This window comes from Brassica rapa, chromosome A07 (genome assembly GCF_000309985.2).
Source record: "Brassica rapa cultivar Chiifu-401-42 chromosome A07, CAAS_Brap_v3.01, whole genome shotgun sequence".
In the NCBI taxonomy this organism is placed as follows: Eukaryota; Viridiplantae; Streptophyta; class Magnoliopsida; order Brassicales; family Brassicaceae; genus Brassica; species Brassica rapa.
In genome coordinates, this window is record NC_024801.2 from 22,625,064 (window position 1) to 22,642,475 (window position 17,412).

A 17,412-nucleotide genomic window follows, 5' to 3' on the forward strand; every position below is an offset into this window, starting at 1 on the left:
TTAAGTAACATTTTAACTCGAGGACTCAGTAAGTAGAGAACTTTTTTCTACTTTTGGAAATGAGAAAAGATTTAATATTTTCTAAATTTGTATAAATAGATGTAGGGGGATGCACAAGAGAGTAGCAAAATAGAAGCAAACAGATAAAGATGTTTTGTAAAGAGGCGTCGTCCAGTCTCCAGACCTTAAACATAGCAAAGAGTCTCAGCTCTGAGTTCACTAAACCATCAGCACTCGTCAACCCCCTCTCGGCAGGACATCGTTACAAACTGTTTCCTCGTCCAAATCTCAGAGGACGATGCACTGTCACAACCTCAAAGTTTGATATTGATTGGATAGCGAAAGATAATGTTAAGAAAATCAAAGTGAAGGGAATTATAACGGCCAAACAAGGCTTGTTACCTTCCGTTGGTGTCACCGATTTGCTCGGAGTTTCACTGCTCGTCGAGCTTATTAGCGCCGAGACTGACCCCCGTGAGTACAATTATAAGGCAAACATATTATTATTATTATTATTATTATTATTATTATTATATAAGAAACTATCACATTTTGAGTATAAATTTATAAGACCATCATTAACCCAGTTTTTTAACTGGGGTTCTTTGGCTAAGAGACGGTTCTTAAATAAGAAATATAAAACCATCTCTTAGCTGAAAAGTGTAAAAAACAAAAAAAATGTCAAATCATAAGTTAAGAATCCATGTTAAGAGATCGGAGTTAATCATGTCCTAATGTGAAGTAAAAAAGTAGGCAAATGCATCATTAGTGAATACTGGTAATGAAACTTAACCAAGTAATTAACACATGTCAGGGACGCTTATGAAGAAGGATCCGGTGAAGGATAACGCACGACGTGTATTGTTGGATGCACATGGTGAGGATCAGTACGAATGTGTGTTCGACATGCCCGAAGACTTTGGACCGGTGGGTGCCATCAGAGTTTTAAACCAGGATCTTAAAGAGATATTCCTCAAGGAAATGAAGCTCGAGCTACCCGACGGCTCCGTCACCTTTACATTTAACTCGTGGGTGGCCCCTAAGTCCGAAGACCCAACCAAGCGGACGTTCTTCTCCAACAAGTCCTACTTGCCTCTCAAAACTCCGGAGCCTCTTAAACAGCTGCGAAAACAGGAGCTGGAGACCTTGCAAGGCAAGAACCGTGAGCGAGCTGGTGAATTCGAAAAGTTCGAGCGGGTTTACGATTATGACGTGTACAACGATTTGGGTAGTCCTGATAAAGATCCGGAACTTGCCCGTCCCATTTTGGGAGGTCTCTCTCACCCATACCCAAGGCGGTGCAAAACTGGTCGCAAACCATGCGACAAAGACCCCTCCGCTGAGACTCGTAAAGCATTGGAATTCTATGTCCCCAGAGACGAGGAGTTCACCACAGTCAAGGGCGCCCAATTCACGGGCACAGCAGTCTTGGCGGCTCTTCCTGCTGTGTTCCCACAGATTGAAGCTGCTCTGGTGGATCCCAACATGCCCTTCCCACACTTCAAGTCTATAGAAGATCTCTTTGAAGAAGGCATCGAGCTTCCCAAGGATGCTGGCCTTTTTCCTGTGATCCCCAGACTTGTCAAAGCTGCTGCTGAAGCTGATGATATTCTCCAGTTTGAATCCCCTAGTCTCCTTGACAGTACCAATTTTTAATCCTCCATTTATATTTATATATATATATATCCAATTCTATACAGCTCGCTAGCTAGCTACAATTAATCTCACTTTACTGTATGATTCATTTTGATTCAGAGGATAGATTTTCATGGATCCGAGATGACGAGTTTGCTCGCCAGACCCTTGCTGGCCTTAATCCCTATTGCATTCAGCTAGTTCAAGTAAGCTATATACGCTTTAACTAATAGTTTTTATTCTTCTTTTGATTGTTCCCACTAAAGCAAGATCCATCCCTATTATATTATTAAACAAGTTAGTATTTTACTTGTCGCTTTCAAGTTGATTCTAAAACGGTTAAATACATTGATAATCTTATTAAATTAATCTTATTGTAATTGCTATTATCAAAATTTCTATTTTTGTTATTTTATCTTTCTAAAGCTATTTGAAATTATTTTATGAAAATTCTGATCTTAATTTTCTCAAAACTCAGTAATAAATTTATACTGGATTAAGAAGAATTAGTTTTAAAATTAGTTAATTTTCAAAATATTGTTGATTTTTTTAAAAATGTTATATATATATATATGTATATAGTGATACATAAACAAACATATTATTATTTTGTATATTATCTCTTAAGTAATTATGAGATTTTATGTAGTATATCTACAGATTGAAAACATTTACTATTTTTCAAATAAAAGTTACTAATAATTTAAATTAGGAGTTTTTTTATTCTTCTTATAATGTTTAGGTTTAGGACTTAATCCCTATTTCATTCAGCTAGTTCATGTAAGCTATATACAGTAGAACCTCTATAAATTAATAGTAAATAAATTAACAATCTCTATAAATTAATAAATTTTACCGGTCCCATCTTGGACCGGTTCAAAATTTGACATAAATCGATAACATAATAAGATAATAATTTTTTAGAAAATTCTATGTAAATATATGGTCCCATTAAAATTATAAATTAATAATTTATATGTATACATATTTTATATAAGTAAGAATCTATTATTATATTATTTAAATTCAGAGTTTTTTTTAATGAGATTTAGTAATATTATATCTAAAAACACATTTAAGTTTTATGCAATATATATTATATACACCAAATAATATAATAAAAGTTATATAAATGTAAAATTTAAAAAATAAAAATTAATTTCTATAAACTAAAATCAAATATTTTTTTATCTTAGAATAAATATATCTTAAAATGATATATCAAAAGAAGATTTTTTTTGTAAATTAATATCTCTTTAAATTAATAAAATTTCAAAGTCCCAACATTATTAATTTATAGAGGAGAAATTGAACAAGAGACCTTCATCACACTTAAACTTCACTAAACCACTACACTATAACAAACATTTTGTAATTTTAAGCCTCAAAAAAGTCTATATTTATTTGAGGGCATAAAACAAAAGTCTTTTTTATTATATGATGTGCACGGCCCTGATTGTTCCCAGTAAAGAAAGATCCATACGTTACATGGTTTATGATTTTTTTTTTTTTTTTTACAAAGCCAGCTAGTTAAAGATCAGATCACGTTAATTGTTGTTATAGGAGTGGCCGTTGAAAAGTAAACTGGACCCTGCGGTTTATGGTGATCCTAACTCACTTATTACTAGTGAGATTGTGGAAAGAGAAATCAAAGGATTCATGTCATTTGATGAGGTAAAAAATTAATAAATATCCATCAGGTTTTAAGAAGAAAAAATACATATATCCATCCATCCATATGGAGTATTTCCATAATGAATAAATATCAATGGATGTGTGCATGCAAGGCTCTGGAGAACAAGAGATTGTTCATGTTGGACTATCATGATTTGCTTCTACCGTATGTGAACAAAGTGAGAGCGTTGGATGATAGCACCTTATATGCTTCTCGAGCACTATTCTTCCTCAGCGATGATAGCACATTGAGACCTGTTGCCATTGAGTTGACTCGTCCCCAAGATGTAAACAGACCCCAGTGGAGGCAGGTATTCACGCCAGGCTATGATGCTACCTCCTGCTGGCTATGGAGTCTTGCTAAGACTCACGTTATTTCTCATGACGCTGGTTATCACCAGCTTATTTCCCACTGGTATTGAACAAACTAGATGTATATATATGCTTATTTTGTTGATACTATTATTTAGTTTTAACTGTATAGACATTAATACACGTATATTTTACAGGCTGAGGACTCACTGCTGTATAGAGCCATACATTATAGCGGCAAACAGACAACTAAGTGCGATGCATCCTATCTATAGGCTTCTGCATCCCCACTTCCGCTACACCATGGAGATCAATGCTCGTGCACGCCAAGTTCTCATCAACGAAGGTGGAATCATTGAGTCTTGTTTCTGGCCCGGCAAGTATTCATTAGAGCTAAGTTCAGATGTCTATGATAAACTCTGGAGGTTCGACAGGGAAGGCTTACCTGCAGACCTCATCGGCAGGTACATAATTCCTAAGATTAATATTTTAGAACTTGTTTTTGTATACAAAAGATTAATGTTTTGCTTTTAATTAATAGTACATTTTGGTTTAAAATTAAAACGTAAATTAAGATTTGAAAATTTGAATAGTTAAACTTTATTGGGAAACAAATAAAACTAACAAAAACTAATCAATATATATATTTTTTATTTTGATTGATATGCATGCAAATTCTAAAACTTAATCTTTTAAGTGAAGAGCAAGTACTTATTTTATTTGGTTTGATCAAAAAGATACTTATTTCTTTGTATATATTTTATACTAGTTATGCTAACAATATTTTTACATAAAACAAAAAAAAAATGTGATATCAAAGGGGGCTGGCTGTGGAAGATGAGACAGCGGAACATGGGGTACGCCTCACGATACCAGATTTCCCATTTGCGAATGACGGTCTAATGCTGTGGGATGCACTTAAGGAATGGGTCACAGACTATGTGAATCACTATTATCCAGATTCAGAACAGGTCACATTGGATGAGGAACTCCAAGGATGGTGGAGTGAAGTGAGGAACATAGGGCATGGAGACAAGAAAAATGAACCATGGTGGCCTGTCCTCAAAACACAAGATGACTTGATTGAAGTGGTGACTACGATTGCATGGGTGGCTTCAGGCCACCATGCAGCTGTAAACTTTGGACAGTACGGGTATGGTGGATACTTTCCCAACCGACCAACCACATCAAGGATAAAAATGCCAGTGGAAGAGCCGACAGATGAAGAGCTAAAAGAGTTCTATGAGGATCCAGAGAAGACCATGCTTAAGACATTCCCGTCGAAGAAGCAGGCGACCATAGTGATGGTGACTTTGGATCTTCTATCTGCACATTCACCAGATGAAGAGTACCTAGGGGAAAACCCAGAAGCATCTTGGGCCCACGAACCTGTCATCTATGCTGCATATGAACGTTTCAAAGGCAAGCTCCAATACCTAGAAGGAGTGATAGATGAGAGGAACGTGAATGTTTCTCTAAAGAATCGAACTGGAGCAGGTGTTGTTAAGTACGAGCTTTTGAAGCCTATCTCTGAACCAGGCGTTACCGGGATGGGTGTTCCCTACAGTGTGTCTATCTGATCTAAAGCATTTTGATCTAATGCATTGGATGTTATCATCTACGTTTCTCCCAAGTTATCATCTATGTTTTTTTTGCTTTTGTAATAAATAATGAATCTCAACCTGCTCAAAAGTACCTTATTTGTGCTGGGAAGCGGTAAAGGATTTTGATGTTGTTATTTCTTTTGGGAATAAGACTTAATGTGTGGTTATTTTATGTGTATTGGACCAAATATTGTTGGACGTTGGTAAACGACCGATTGAGTTGGCCTAACCTAATGAAGATTAATTGTATTCAAGTATAGAAAGTTAAAGGCCTATGAAAACAATATTACCTGGAAAACTTTAGGAAATCGTTGAAAATTCTAAACCATAATATTATGTTTTGTGTTTAGGTTAAATGGTTAAATGTTTTATATCATAATATTATTAGTATATTTAGTTAATATAATTGAGGAACACTTCGGTATTTTGGTTTGGTTTGGTTTAAAACCAAACTAAACCATTTTTATTCATAAAATCTTTAACCAAATAGTTTAGACATATACTTTTGGTTTGGTTCGTCTCGGTTTGTGTTCTTATTTGCCACCCCTAATTTGTTGATTATATGATGGTTTGGGTACTGTTGTTGTTTACAAGATTACAGATTTTTTCCTTCAAACATGCAACAAAATTAAATATTTTTTATTAAACAAATATAAATACTTTTATTTAAAAACCAAAATTAAACCGGTTCATTTAAAAACTACTCCCTCTGTTTCCTACTATAAGTAATTTAAGAAAACATTGTTTGTTTCAAAATATAAGTACTTTCATTATTCTATATAATTTTTTTACTTTTATTGTGTATAGTATGACCAATCAAATAATATACTTATTTATGACTGGTTTAACTATACCTAATTTATATATCAAATGATATTTTAAAAATAAATAATATATTTCTTAATCTTTGTGCATTGATCAACTAAAACTTTCTACATATAAAAACAAAGGGAGTAGCATTTTTCCTAAATTTGAAAATGCCCAAAACACAATAAATAAGTCTACACTATAGTCGCATATGAACCTATAAGCTTTATTTTCTGTCTTCTTTAGATATGGCATAAACTTCTGGCCACTACCGGCAACTGCGTCCTCATAAATGAGACTGAGAAGTTCGGTAATTTTTAGTTATAAGTTCGGTAACAACAACAAAAACGTGCAGGGAAGCACTTCTTTTGAAAACAACAATATAATAACAAACACTATAATTCTAGGGTGAATTTGTGGAATAACTATATTGAAAAAAATATTCACTAAGTAACCATATAAAAAGAGAAGTTCGGATGTGATAGCTTCACACAGAAATGGACCAAATTTTCCTTCTCCGCTCATGGTTGTGCATCAAGAGCGATTTGTAAAATTAGACTATACTATATTTATTACGCAAATAATATAGAAGAACTGATTTTTGATTGTTGTTACACGAAGTTAAAAAAAATAAGAAACGGTGGACGAGATGAGGAAACGATGGATGGCGACAGTGGTGGAGAAAAACACGGTAGCGATGTTGAAACAAACGGTAGTAGTGATGGTACTGATGTTACAGTTGAATACCATGAAAAACACAATACATATTGTGCTACAAGTCTATTATGTAGCTCTAAAATATAATAGAATATAAAAACAGTACATTGTTCATTTTCTCCAATTATGTTTACTAATGGCGGCAGAGATTGTATCACACGAAAATGATGCAGAAGAAGATAATAGTTATGATGGAATAATCAGTAGTGGTGAATATTACAACCGGAGGTGATTGAGGAGGAAAAGAGGCAGAATGAAGATTGAAGAGGATAATTAAAAAGCAGGAGGAGTGAAGGAACAGAAGGAATAGGAGGATGAAAATAAAGCAATGTCCATTCTATATTTTTACTATCTTGATGTATGAATTGTGATGCTTAAGGATAGATTGACATTCCTTTTTACATATAATGTGTGCTTAGTGCTAGATTAGACTTAGTTACTTTTAACCTATGTTTAAGGTGATTTCATGTCTGAGAGGTGTTCTATGAAATGTTTGACTGAATCTCATATTGTGTTTTGCATGTTTAGCCAACAAAGTTGATGTTTTGCATACTAGAGATGTATTATGACTACTATGACTTGTTTCCAATGCATGGTTAAGTGTCGTTAGCCAATAAGAGTTGATATTGAATGCATGATTACCATAGGAGTTATTATCACAAGAGTAAATTTGTTTATACTTGTGATCCTAGGATGAAGAAGCATGATAATTGATTATGATTAGCATCCAAATTTTGAAATCTATCATCCTTAATTGGTTACCAATTCCATGAGTTAACCTTTTAAACTTTGATTAACACTTGTTATTTGCTGAGTTTCTTGATTGGAATTGAGATCACTGCTTTCTTAATCACTTCTAACCATTAGTATTTTAAACCAAACTTAATTACTTAGCGTAAAAGACCACTTGCATTATTCTATTTGCTTTAAAAATCGTGGATTGGGTTGACATATCTTGATACGTATATGATAGATTTGTTCTTATGATTGAGTAGTATAAAAGAAATATTAAACTTATTGAACACCATTGAGAAGGTAAGAAGACATTAGGATCATGGCTTTCTCTTTGTCCTCACTTTCACATCCACTTTTACAGATCGCGGATGATTTAATTGAAGTTTTAACATATGCGATAAGATCACCAGATTATACATTGTCAGTTCGTACAACCTCCACTACAAATACAACTTGTTCAAAAACGACTTCAACATATGTATTTTTTCTTACTGATCCCACATTTCACTACAAGTTATGATTTTAATCACCTGATTAGTAATATAACCAGAGAAACACAAATATATCGTTGAACAGTTTGTTCATGTATATCGTCGTACTAAATCTTTTCCGGTATGTTTACGACAACACCTTCTTCATCCTTAATTGCTCCACTAGATCCTTAACTACTTTTTATTATAGACCAGGATATCTCTTTCCATCAAATTTAAAACATAAAAAATCAAATATTCCGTTTTTAGTGCACATACTTTCATAAACTTTAACTTTTAGTATGACTTATTTTTGCTAGTTAATTAAATCAACATAAAACCAATCGACCAAATGGAAAAATTCCAATTAATCACTGCATATATATTCATCTATCTTAATAATATTGTGTAAAAAGTAAAAATTTTACGTATCACTCTCACGTTAACTTTCACGAGTGTAGCTACATGTATATATATACTTAATGAATTAAAATAATAATAATAATCGATTACTATTATTAAATTTTATTTTTATTTAATAACATTTATTCTAATTATGGAAATAAAACCTAGAAAATATCTCAAAATAAAATATCTCAAAATTATTATAATAGTATTTTAGATGTTTGCTTTTACAAGTCTCACTTGCTTTGATTTTTAAAAATCTAAATATATTAGTAGTATTAATGAATTCAAATATATTTAGCAATTAAGTTTATTTTATAAATATTATATTTTAAAACATAATAAATTATAGATGATAAACATATAATTTGTTATTTTTATTTCAAATAATTGGAATTTTAATAGTTAATATTTGATAATAAATTATTAAAGTATTTTTAATTAACAACTCTATTTTTTCTAATCAATATTATTTATAAGATGATTTTAATGTATATTAAAATACTTGAACTAAGAATAATTTTACTATGAATGTATTTTGATCAAATAATTAGAAAAAGGGAATTTATTAAACTAATATACCTTAATCATATGATATCATAAAAAAATTTGTGTTAAATTGACTTAATACCAAATACATAATTTTAAAAATATGGGATCAAATATTAAAGTTATGGTTGGCACTTGATGTGAACCATGTATATTACTAAACTGATAGAATAAAACTGTTAATTTGGTAGTTATTGGTATATCTTTGACACTCTAATTGATTGATGTCTTTTGAAATTACTAGTTTGATTAGTTTATGCAACTCCGGAGTAATCAACACTTCTAATTTTTCTCCTATAATTTTATCCCAAAACAAAATATTTTAAATTATATTTAATTTTTTCAAATATATTATTATTCTAAGAGTATGAATCAAAATAAATTCAATTAAAAAATTAATTTGATTTAAATATATTTAGTAACTAAATAAAATATGGTACAATTTAGAAAAACAAATGAAATTCAATACCAAAAATGAATAACTGAAGCAATATGAATTATTTTACTTTAAATGATATATCTACTTAAAAGAAAAGAATATTGATATTTAACGCAATCTTTTGTTAAGTTTCATACATATAAATAACAAAACGATTTAAGACTTATAAAAAAAAGAGAGTAAAATATTAAGCAATTATATTGATCTAATTATATTGTAAATATTTAAAGACACTAAACAAATGTGTCCACAGAGATAAGGGGTTATGTTTTGGGTTTTATTTGAATATTTAGAGAGAAAGTTCATTTATGTGTTGTATTTCACTTTTGAGATTGTACGGATATTTCATAGATATTCTATAGCTACAAAAATATTAAATAGTTAAAGCTGAGTCACAAAAAAAATTGATTTTTAAAATGACTTATATTACAATTTTAATCAAATTAAATTAGAAAAAATGATAAAGAAAATACATAAATTATTTTATCATCAGAAATATAATAAATGTTATTTAGTTCTTATGTAAGTTACTCAAAAAGCACACCTATTTATATAGGGTGTGAGTGACCAAAAATAGAGTAATTGGAAGGAATAAAAATTAGAGTAAATTAGTAAGAAAAGAAATGAGAGAGAAAAATAAAGCTGGAGTAAAAAGTTTACTCCATAAGAAACGGAAGAAAACTTTTAAGTGTTGCTCAAAAAGAAACTTTTTAAGTTGAAAATTCACAAAAGACATAAATAAAAAGGTAACTCTACATGAAACTATATTTTTTTTATTGTGATTGATTCTGTATCAGCGCAACTCAGTTGAAAATTAATTTTACTCTAAAATTTTATGCTAGAAAGGCTATGCAGTCACTCATAGTTAGTACTCACCCCATCTATATCAACAAAGTAACATGCAAACTCGTGGACTCGGTAAGTAGAGAACTTTTTTCTAATTTTAGAAATAAGAAAAATATTTAATATTTTATAAACTTGTATAAATAGATGTAGAGGGGATGCACAAGAGAGTAAGCAACATAAAAGAAAACAGATAAAAAGATGTTTTGTAGAGAGGCGTCGTCCAGTCTCCAGACCTTAAGCATAGCAAACAGTCTCAGCTCTCAGTTCACTAAACCATCAGCACTCATCAACTCCCTCGCGGCAGGACATCGTTACAAGCTGTGTCCTCGTCCAGACCTCAAAGGACGATGTACGGTCACTGCCTCAAAGTTTGATATTAATGGGAAAGGTAAAATAGTGAAAGAAGAAGTTAAGAAAATCAAAGTAAAGGGAACTATAACGGTGTTGTCCCAAGAAAAAAAAAAGAAGGGAACTATAATGGCCCAAGAAGGCTTGTTACCTTCCGTCGGAGAATCACTGCTCGTCGAGCTTATTAGCGCCGAGACTGACCCCCGTGAGTACAATTATCAGGCAAACGTATTATTATTATTTTTATATAAGAAGCTATCGCATTTTGAGTATATAAATTTATAATGTGACGTAAAAAAGTAGGCTAGTGCATCATTAGTGATTAATGGAATGATACTTAACCAAGTACTTAACACATATGTCAGGGACGCCAATGGAGAAGGATCCAGTGGAGGATTACGCACAACGTGATGGACATGATGATCAGTACCTACAGTGTGTGTTCGACATGCCCGAAGACTTTGGAGTGGTTGGTGCCATCAGAGTTGTAAACCTTGAGAGTAAAGAGATATTCCTCAAGGAAATGAAGCTTGAGGTACCCGACGGCCCCGTTACCTTTACATTTAACTCGTGGGTGGCCCCCAAGTCCGATGACCCAACCAAGCGGACATTCTTCTCCAACAAGTCCTACTTGCCTCTCAAAACTCCTGAGCCTCTTAAACAGCTGCGAAAAGAGGAGCTGGAGACCTTGCAAGGCAAGAACCGTGAGGGAGATCATGAATTTAAAAAGTTCGAGCGGGTTTACGATTATGACGTGTACAACGATGTGGGTAATCCTGACGAAGATCCAGAACTTGCACGTCCCGTTCTTGGCGGCCTCTCTCACCCATACCCAAGGCGGTGCAAGACTGGTCGCAAACCCTGCGTCATAGACCCCTCCACGGAGACACGCCAAAAAGATTTCTATGTCCCCAGAGACGAGGAGTTCAGCAAAGTCAAGGGTGATGCATTTACGGGCACGGCAGCCTTGGCAGCTCTTCCTGCTGCGTTGCAACAGATCGAAGCTTTTCTGTTGGATCCAAACATGCCCTTCCCACACTTCAAGTCCATAGAAAATCTCTTTGAAGAAGGCATCGAGATTCCCAAGGATACTGGCCTTTTTTCTTTGATCCCCAGAATTTTCAAAGCTATTGCTGCTAAAGCTGAGGATATTCTCCTCTTTGAATCCCCTATTCTCCTTGACAGTACCAATCTCTTTTTTAATCCTCCATTATATATTTATATCTAATTCTGTATAAAGCTAGCTACAATTAATCTCACTTAACTGCATCATTCACTTTGATTCAGAGGATAGATTTTCATGGATTCGAGACAACGAGTTTGCTCGCCAGACACTTGCAGGCCTTAATCCCTATTGCATTCAGCTAGTTCGAGTAAGCTATATACAGGGCCGGGCCTGAGCACAAGCTCATCAAGCATTGGCTTGAAGGCCGATAGTGTCAAAAATAAGTCAGGGGCCAATTACACTAAATGTTTGATAGTTCAGATGGCAAAATTTTCTTGCCACCTAACGTAGGATGCCGGGTTCGAAACCCATATACAGTAATTTTGCAATGATTTTTTTAAAAAAGAATTATTGTAGGGCCAAATAAATTTTAGTTGCTTATGGGCCTATATATGTCAGGCCCGGCCCTGGCTATATACTAAGCTTTAACCAGTAGTTTTTTCTTTTGATTGTTCCAATAAAGCAAGATACATACGTACATGGTGTTGGTGGAAAACTGAGCTAGTTAAGATCACATTGTTGTTGTAGGAGTGGCCCTTGAAAAGCAAACTAGACCCTGCGGTTTATGGTGATCCCAACTCACTCATTACTAGTGAGATTGTGGAAAGAGAAATCAAAGGAGTTATGTCATTTGATGAGGTAACATTAACTAATATCCACATGTTTTAAAGAAAAGGCATACATATATATATATATCCATCCCATCCATATAGAGTATTTATTTCCATAATGAATAAATATCAATGGATGTGTGCATGCAAGGCTCTGGAGAACAAGAGATTGTTCATGTTGGACTATCATGATTTGCTTCTACCGTATGTGAACAAAGTGAGAGAGTTGGATGATAGCACCTTATATGCTTCTCGAACACTATTCTTCCTCAACGATGATAGCACATTGAGACCTGTTGCCATTGAGTTGACTCGTCCCCAAGATAAAACCAGGCCCCAATGGAGGCACGTATTCACGCCAGGATATGATGCTACCTCCTGCTGGCTATGGACTCTTGCTAAGACTCACGCTATTTCTCATGACGCTGGTTATCACCAGCTAATTTCCCACTGGTATTTAACAAACTAGATCTTCACTTATATACTCTCTTCGTATACAAATGTAATATGTTTAAGGTTTCTCACACATTTAAAAAAAAACAATAAATACATTCTTTTAATCATTACTTTTTGATTTTATCAACAAAGTTTTACCACTCATAATTTTAGTTTTACGGATAAATACATTAATTATATCATAAAACATCACTTTTGTATACAGGATAAAAAGCTAGAAATCATATATTTGTATAAGGAGAGAGGTTATATGGTTATTTTGTTGACAACAGTATTTAGTTTTAAATTTTTAATTGTATAGGCATGAATACACGTAATGTGTTATCGCTGTGAAAATTGTACAGGTTGAGGACTCACTGCAGTATGGAGCCATACATTATAGCGGCAAACAGACAACTAAGTGCGATGCATCCTATCTATAGGCTCTTACATCCCCACTTCCGCTACACCATGGAGATCAATGCTCGTGCACGCCAAAGTCTCGTCAACGCAGGTGGAATCATTGAGTCTTGTTTCTGGCCCGGCAAGTATTCATTAGAGCTAAGTTCAGATGTCTATGATAAACTCTGGAGGTTCGACAGGGAAGGCTTACCTGCAGACCTCATCAGCAGGTACGTAATTCCCTAAGTTTATATCAAGGATTTAGGGGTTGGGTCTCGGCCAGCAGGAATAAAAACAAAAACAAAAAAAAGTATTAATCTATACTAATTATGCCAACACCTTTTTACATTAAAAAATTGTGCTATCAAAGGGGGCTGGCTGTGGAAGATGAGACAGCGGAACATGGGGTACGCCTGACAATACCAGATTACCCATTTGCGAATGACGGTCTAATGCTGTGGGATGCACTTAAGGAATGGATAACAGACTATGTGAAGCACTATTATCCAGATGCGGAACAGGTCAGGTCGGATGAGGAACTCAAAGAATGGTGGAATGAAGTGAAGAACATAGGGCATGGAGACAAGAAAAATGAACCATGGTGGCCTGATCTCAAAACCCAAGATGACTTGATTGGCGTGGTGACTACGATTGCATGGGTGGCTTCAGGTCACCATGCAGCTGTAAACTTTGGACAGTATGGGTATGGTGGATACTTTCCTAACCGACCAACCACATCAAGGAAAAAAATGCCAGTGGAAGAACCGACAGAGGACGAGCTAAAAGAGTTCTATGAGGAGCCAGAGAAGACCATGCTTAAGACATTCCCCTCGAAGAAGCAGGCGACCACAGTGATGTTTACTTTGGATCTTCTATCTGCACATTCACCAGATGAAGAGTACCTAGGAGAAAACCCAGAAGCATCTTGGGTCCACGAACCTGTCATCTATGCTGCATATGAACGTTTCAAAGGCAAGCTCCAATACCTAGAAGGAGTGATAGATGAGAGGAACCTGAATGTTTCTCTAAAGAATCGAGCTGGAGCAGGTGTTGTTAAGTACGAGCTTTTGAAGCCTATCTCTGGACCAGGCGTTACCGGGATGGGTGTTCCCTACAGTGTGTCTATTTGATCTAAGTGCATTTTGATCAAATGCATTAAAAGTTATCATCTATGTTTCTTCAAAGTTATCATCTATGTTTCTTGCTTTCGTTTTAAATAATGAATCTCACCGTGCTCAAGGGTACCTTGTTTGTGCTGGGAGCGGTGAAGGATATGTTGTCATTTCTTCTGAGAAGACTTATTGTGTGGTAATTTTATGTTTATTGGACCAAATACTGTTGGATGTAGGGCAATGACCTCACCGAGTGGCCTGACCTAGTGAAGATTGTATTCAAGTCTAGTAAAGTAAGGCTATTAAAACAACCTGGAAAGTTTTAGAAAACTGTTCAAAATTCTTTGTTTTTAAAGGAATCAATTTTTCAAAAAAAAAACATAAGGAAATACTGAAATTTTATTAATGAAATTTGATATTAGACATTGTAAATTTGGTAGGCTATTATAACAATGTTTTATAAAACTCTCGGACAATATTTCATTTTTAAAATACCTTTTAATTCCAATAGTTTTTATTCACCTACATCATAAAAGGAGACATGGGTATAAAATATCCGTGAGAACTCTTAATACCATCCACATGCAACCAAACATAACAAACAATCTCGCAAACCCATAAATCTATACTATCGATTCATTTTCATACGTAATCATTTTTATTCATATAGTTATTTCATTTTATTTTATTCGTTTCTACACATTTTTAATTATCTTTCCGAAGTTTTCCTACTATTCTTAAATTATTATAGAATTTTTTAAATTTGTATCAAATTAATGATAAAATTATTAAAAAGGTGGAATATCTAGTGTTTGTAAACATGTTAATTTTGTGTATTATTTGAAAGAAGATTCGTGATACATAATGCTATTTCCCACAATTATACGTAATTAAGTTTAAACATTTTATTGATTGGCAATATTATATTATTAAAAATATATCCAAAGAAAATAATATATGATAAATATGATTATATATAATACTCACTACAAAGTTAAAAGTTGATGTTATTGATTTTTTTTTAAAGACTGATGTTTTAAACTTTAAATATAAATGGTTTAATATTTAGTAAAAAAGAAATAATAAATAATAACTAAGAAAATATTTATTATTTCTTATTATTCATAAACATCCTTCAATGCCAATGATAATACTGCATCTACAAAACCTATCAAATTTAACTGTATCGTTCCATATTTATGTCTCTTCAACAATCACAGATTCACTTATACATATGTCTCCCTTTCATAGAAAGAAAATTTTTCAAAATTAAATGAACTTTATAAGTCCCTGGTACGAGAACAGTCTATATATATAAAAACACAAAGGGCTAAGCCAAAACCATCATCATCCTATGTATAAGTATTAACGATGGCTCGATCATCAGCTAAGGCTGCGATAACTACAATACTAACAGTTATTTCGTTCTTTCTCCCTGGCGGTTTGACCCATTATAGAAGTCCTACCACCTATATTGTCGGAAATGAATTTGGGTGGGACCTGAGTATTCCTGCAGATACTTGGGCAAGCAACAAAACTTTTTACGCTGGGGATATTCTCGGTACAAACTAACGTACATCAGTTTAGTCTATAGTTTAATTTCTCAATGAAATTGTTCGTGAAAAGGTTATTAACAATTTACCCATAAATATTCGCAAATATGCGCATTATCATATTTAAATCTGCGAAGGCACTAATAGTCTAATACTTTTGTTAAACATAACACTAACGTTTTAGACAGCATGTCTTGATCCAATATTTATATTTAGATGATTAGATGTTGATTGAAAATCTTGTAGAATAAAGTAAAATCTATAGCTACGAATTTGTATATATATATATATATTGTGTAATGTTGGATTGCAGTATTCCGGTACGACTATCAATTAGACAACATGTTGGTTGTAAACCAAACCGGTTACGAAACGTGCATACCGAACGAGGGATACATTGAGTATAATACCGGTGAGGATACGATCCAACTTGCTTACGGTGGAAACTATTTCATCGGAACAGCTACTCCTGGTGACTGTTGGGGTGGTATGAAGTTGGCAATCAACGCTTTGGCCTCAGATAATAAGGACGAATCACTCAAATCTTCTTACCAATCCCTCTAAATCATATTCTAATGAACGAACTATACAGCTTTTTATTATCACTTGTAGTATTGTCCTGTGATAGCTTTTGTATTTTGCTAAAATGATCCATGAGGTCTCTTTGTACATATTTGCCTCTGATGCCATTGAACTTGGCAAGAAATGAATGCTTGATAATATCTATCATCATCTCACAGAAGAAGACCGTAGTAGCATTCTGCAGACTCCAAGTAAAATTACTTATAAGCTTTAGTCCAACTGAACGAGGATTAAGAAACCTGGAAAGAGGCTTGTATGTATAACTATGATTACCACTGAACTAGGTACACTTATGCAGATGAAGTTTCCATTTCGAGATCTTGGCGATGTGTAAGGAGTACGATCTCTTCGGGATCGACGCCGTCGACGAGGAGATCGAGTTCGTCAACGAGATCGGGGAGAGGTTGAGATCCGAGGCGATGAAGCTCGCGGTGGGGCAGAATCTGTTCCCAGTGGAGCAACTGGGTGCACCGTACAGAGCTCTTAGAGCATTTAGGCCGTTGATTTTCTTGGAAACATCTGAAATGGGATCGTCTCCTCTCATCCAGGATCTACCGCCGAGCATCGTCCTGCATCATCTCTACACGAGAGGCCCGGACGAGCTTGAGTCACCGATGCAGAAGAACAGACTGAGTCCGAAGCAGTATTCACTGTGGCTTGATAGCCAAAAAGAGGATCAGATCTGGAAAGGAGTTAAAGCGACATTGGATGATTATGCTTCAAATTGGATCATCTTTAGACACAAGATAACGTATAAGCTCTATACGTTCTCTTCTCTGGCAAGTCAAATGAATAAATATTTTTATCATTCTTTTGTCTCAAGGAGTTTTCTTCAGTTAAAGTGACAGTATCTCACATACATGTCATGTAAATCAAGATTCATAGTCACACATCATAACATGGTTGGTGTCTTAAATAGAGTTACTGTTTTGTTTGAGGAAGCTCTTGCTT

General features: G+C 34.0%; 3 protein-coding genes across 4 annotated transcripts; all 3 read left to right on the top strand.

Annotated features, from left to right (window-relative positions):
• Nucleotides 1-149: 149 nt before the first annotated feature.
• On the top strand, nt 150-5,426 carry LOC103830994 (lipoxygenase 2, chloroplastic). The gene is made up of 7 exons (XM_033275780.1): nt 150-474; nt 815-1,642; nt 1,756-1,841; nt 3,199-3,309; nt 3,423-3,724; nt 3,819-4,085; nt 4,442-5,426. Exons 1-7 carry the CDS (start codon nt 150-152, stop codon nt 5,199-5,201), a joined length of 2,679 nt encoding a protein of 892 aa, XP_033131671.1. The 3' UTR covers nt 5,202-5,426.
• Nucleotides 5,427-10,391: 4,965 nt separating this feature from the next.
• Nucleotides 10,392-14,561, top strand: LOC103830993 (lipoxygenase 2, chloroplastic-like). Its single transcript, XM_009106824.2, has 7 exons — nt 10,392-10,746; nt 10,907-11,725; nt 11,829-11,914; nt 12,295-12,405; nt 12,529-12,830; nt 13,178-13,444; nt 13,585-14,561. Exons 1-7 carry the CDS (start codon nt 10,392-10,394, stop codon nt 14,342-14,344), a joined length of 2,700 nt encoding a protein of 899 aa, XP_009105072.2. The 3' UTR covers nt 14,345-14,561.
• Nucleotides 14,562-14,793: 232 nt separating this feature from the next.
• LOC103830998 (conserved oligomeric Golgi complex subunit 5) lies at nt 14,794-17,379 on the top strand. Of its 2 annotated transcripts, none has more exons than XM_009106830.3 (2): nt 14,794-15,887; nt 16,193-17,379. In XM_009106830.3, exon 2 carries the CDS (start codon nt 16,788-16,790, stop codon nt 17,304-17,306), a length of 519 nt encoding a protein of 172 aa, XP_009105078.2. In that variant the 5' UTR covers nt 14,794-15,887; nt 16,193-16,787; the 3' UTR covers nt 17,307-17,379. Both variants share the same exon structure in this region, with proteins under 2 accessions (XP_009105078.2, XP_033131675.1).
• Nucleotides 17,380-17,412: the final 33 nt, after the last annotated feature.

Coding starts and splice junctions, on each gene's coding strand:
- LOC103830993 (XM_009106824.2), top strand. CDS start 10,392: ATGTTTTGTAGAGAGGCGTCGTCCAGTCTCCAGACCTTAAGCATAGCA. Junction 10,747..10,906: donor TAGCGCCGAGACTGACCCCC/GTGAGTACAATT, acceptor CACATATGTCAG/GGACGCCAATGGAGAAGGAT. Junction 13,445..13,584: donor CCTGCAGACCTCATCAGCAG/GTACGTAATTCC, acceptor GTGCTATCAAAG/GGGGCTGGCTGTGGAAGATG.
- LOC103830994 (XM_033275780.1), top strand. CDS start 150: ATGTTTTGTAAAGAGGCGTCGTCCAGTCTCCAGACCTTAAACATAGCA. Junction 1,842..3,198: donor ATTGCATTCAGCTAGTTCAA/GTAAGCTATATA, acceptor TTGTTGTTATAG/GAGTGGCCGTTGAAAAGTAA. Junction 3,725..3,818: donor CACCAGCTTATTTCCCACTG/GTATTGAACAAA, acceptor TATATTTTACAG/GCTGAGGACTCACTGCTGTA.
- LOC103830998 (XM_009106830.3), top strand. CDS start 16,788: ATGTGTAAGGAGTACGATCTCTTCGGGATCGACGCCGTCGACGAGGAG.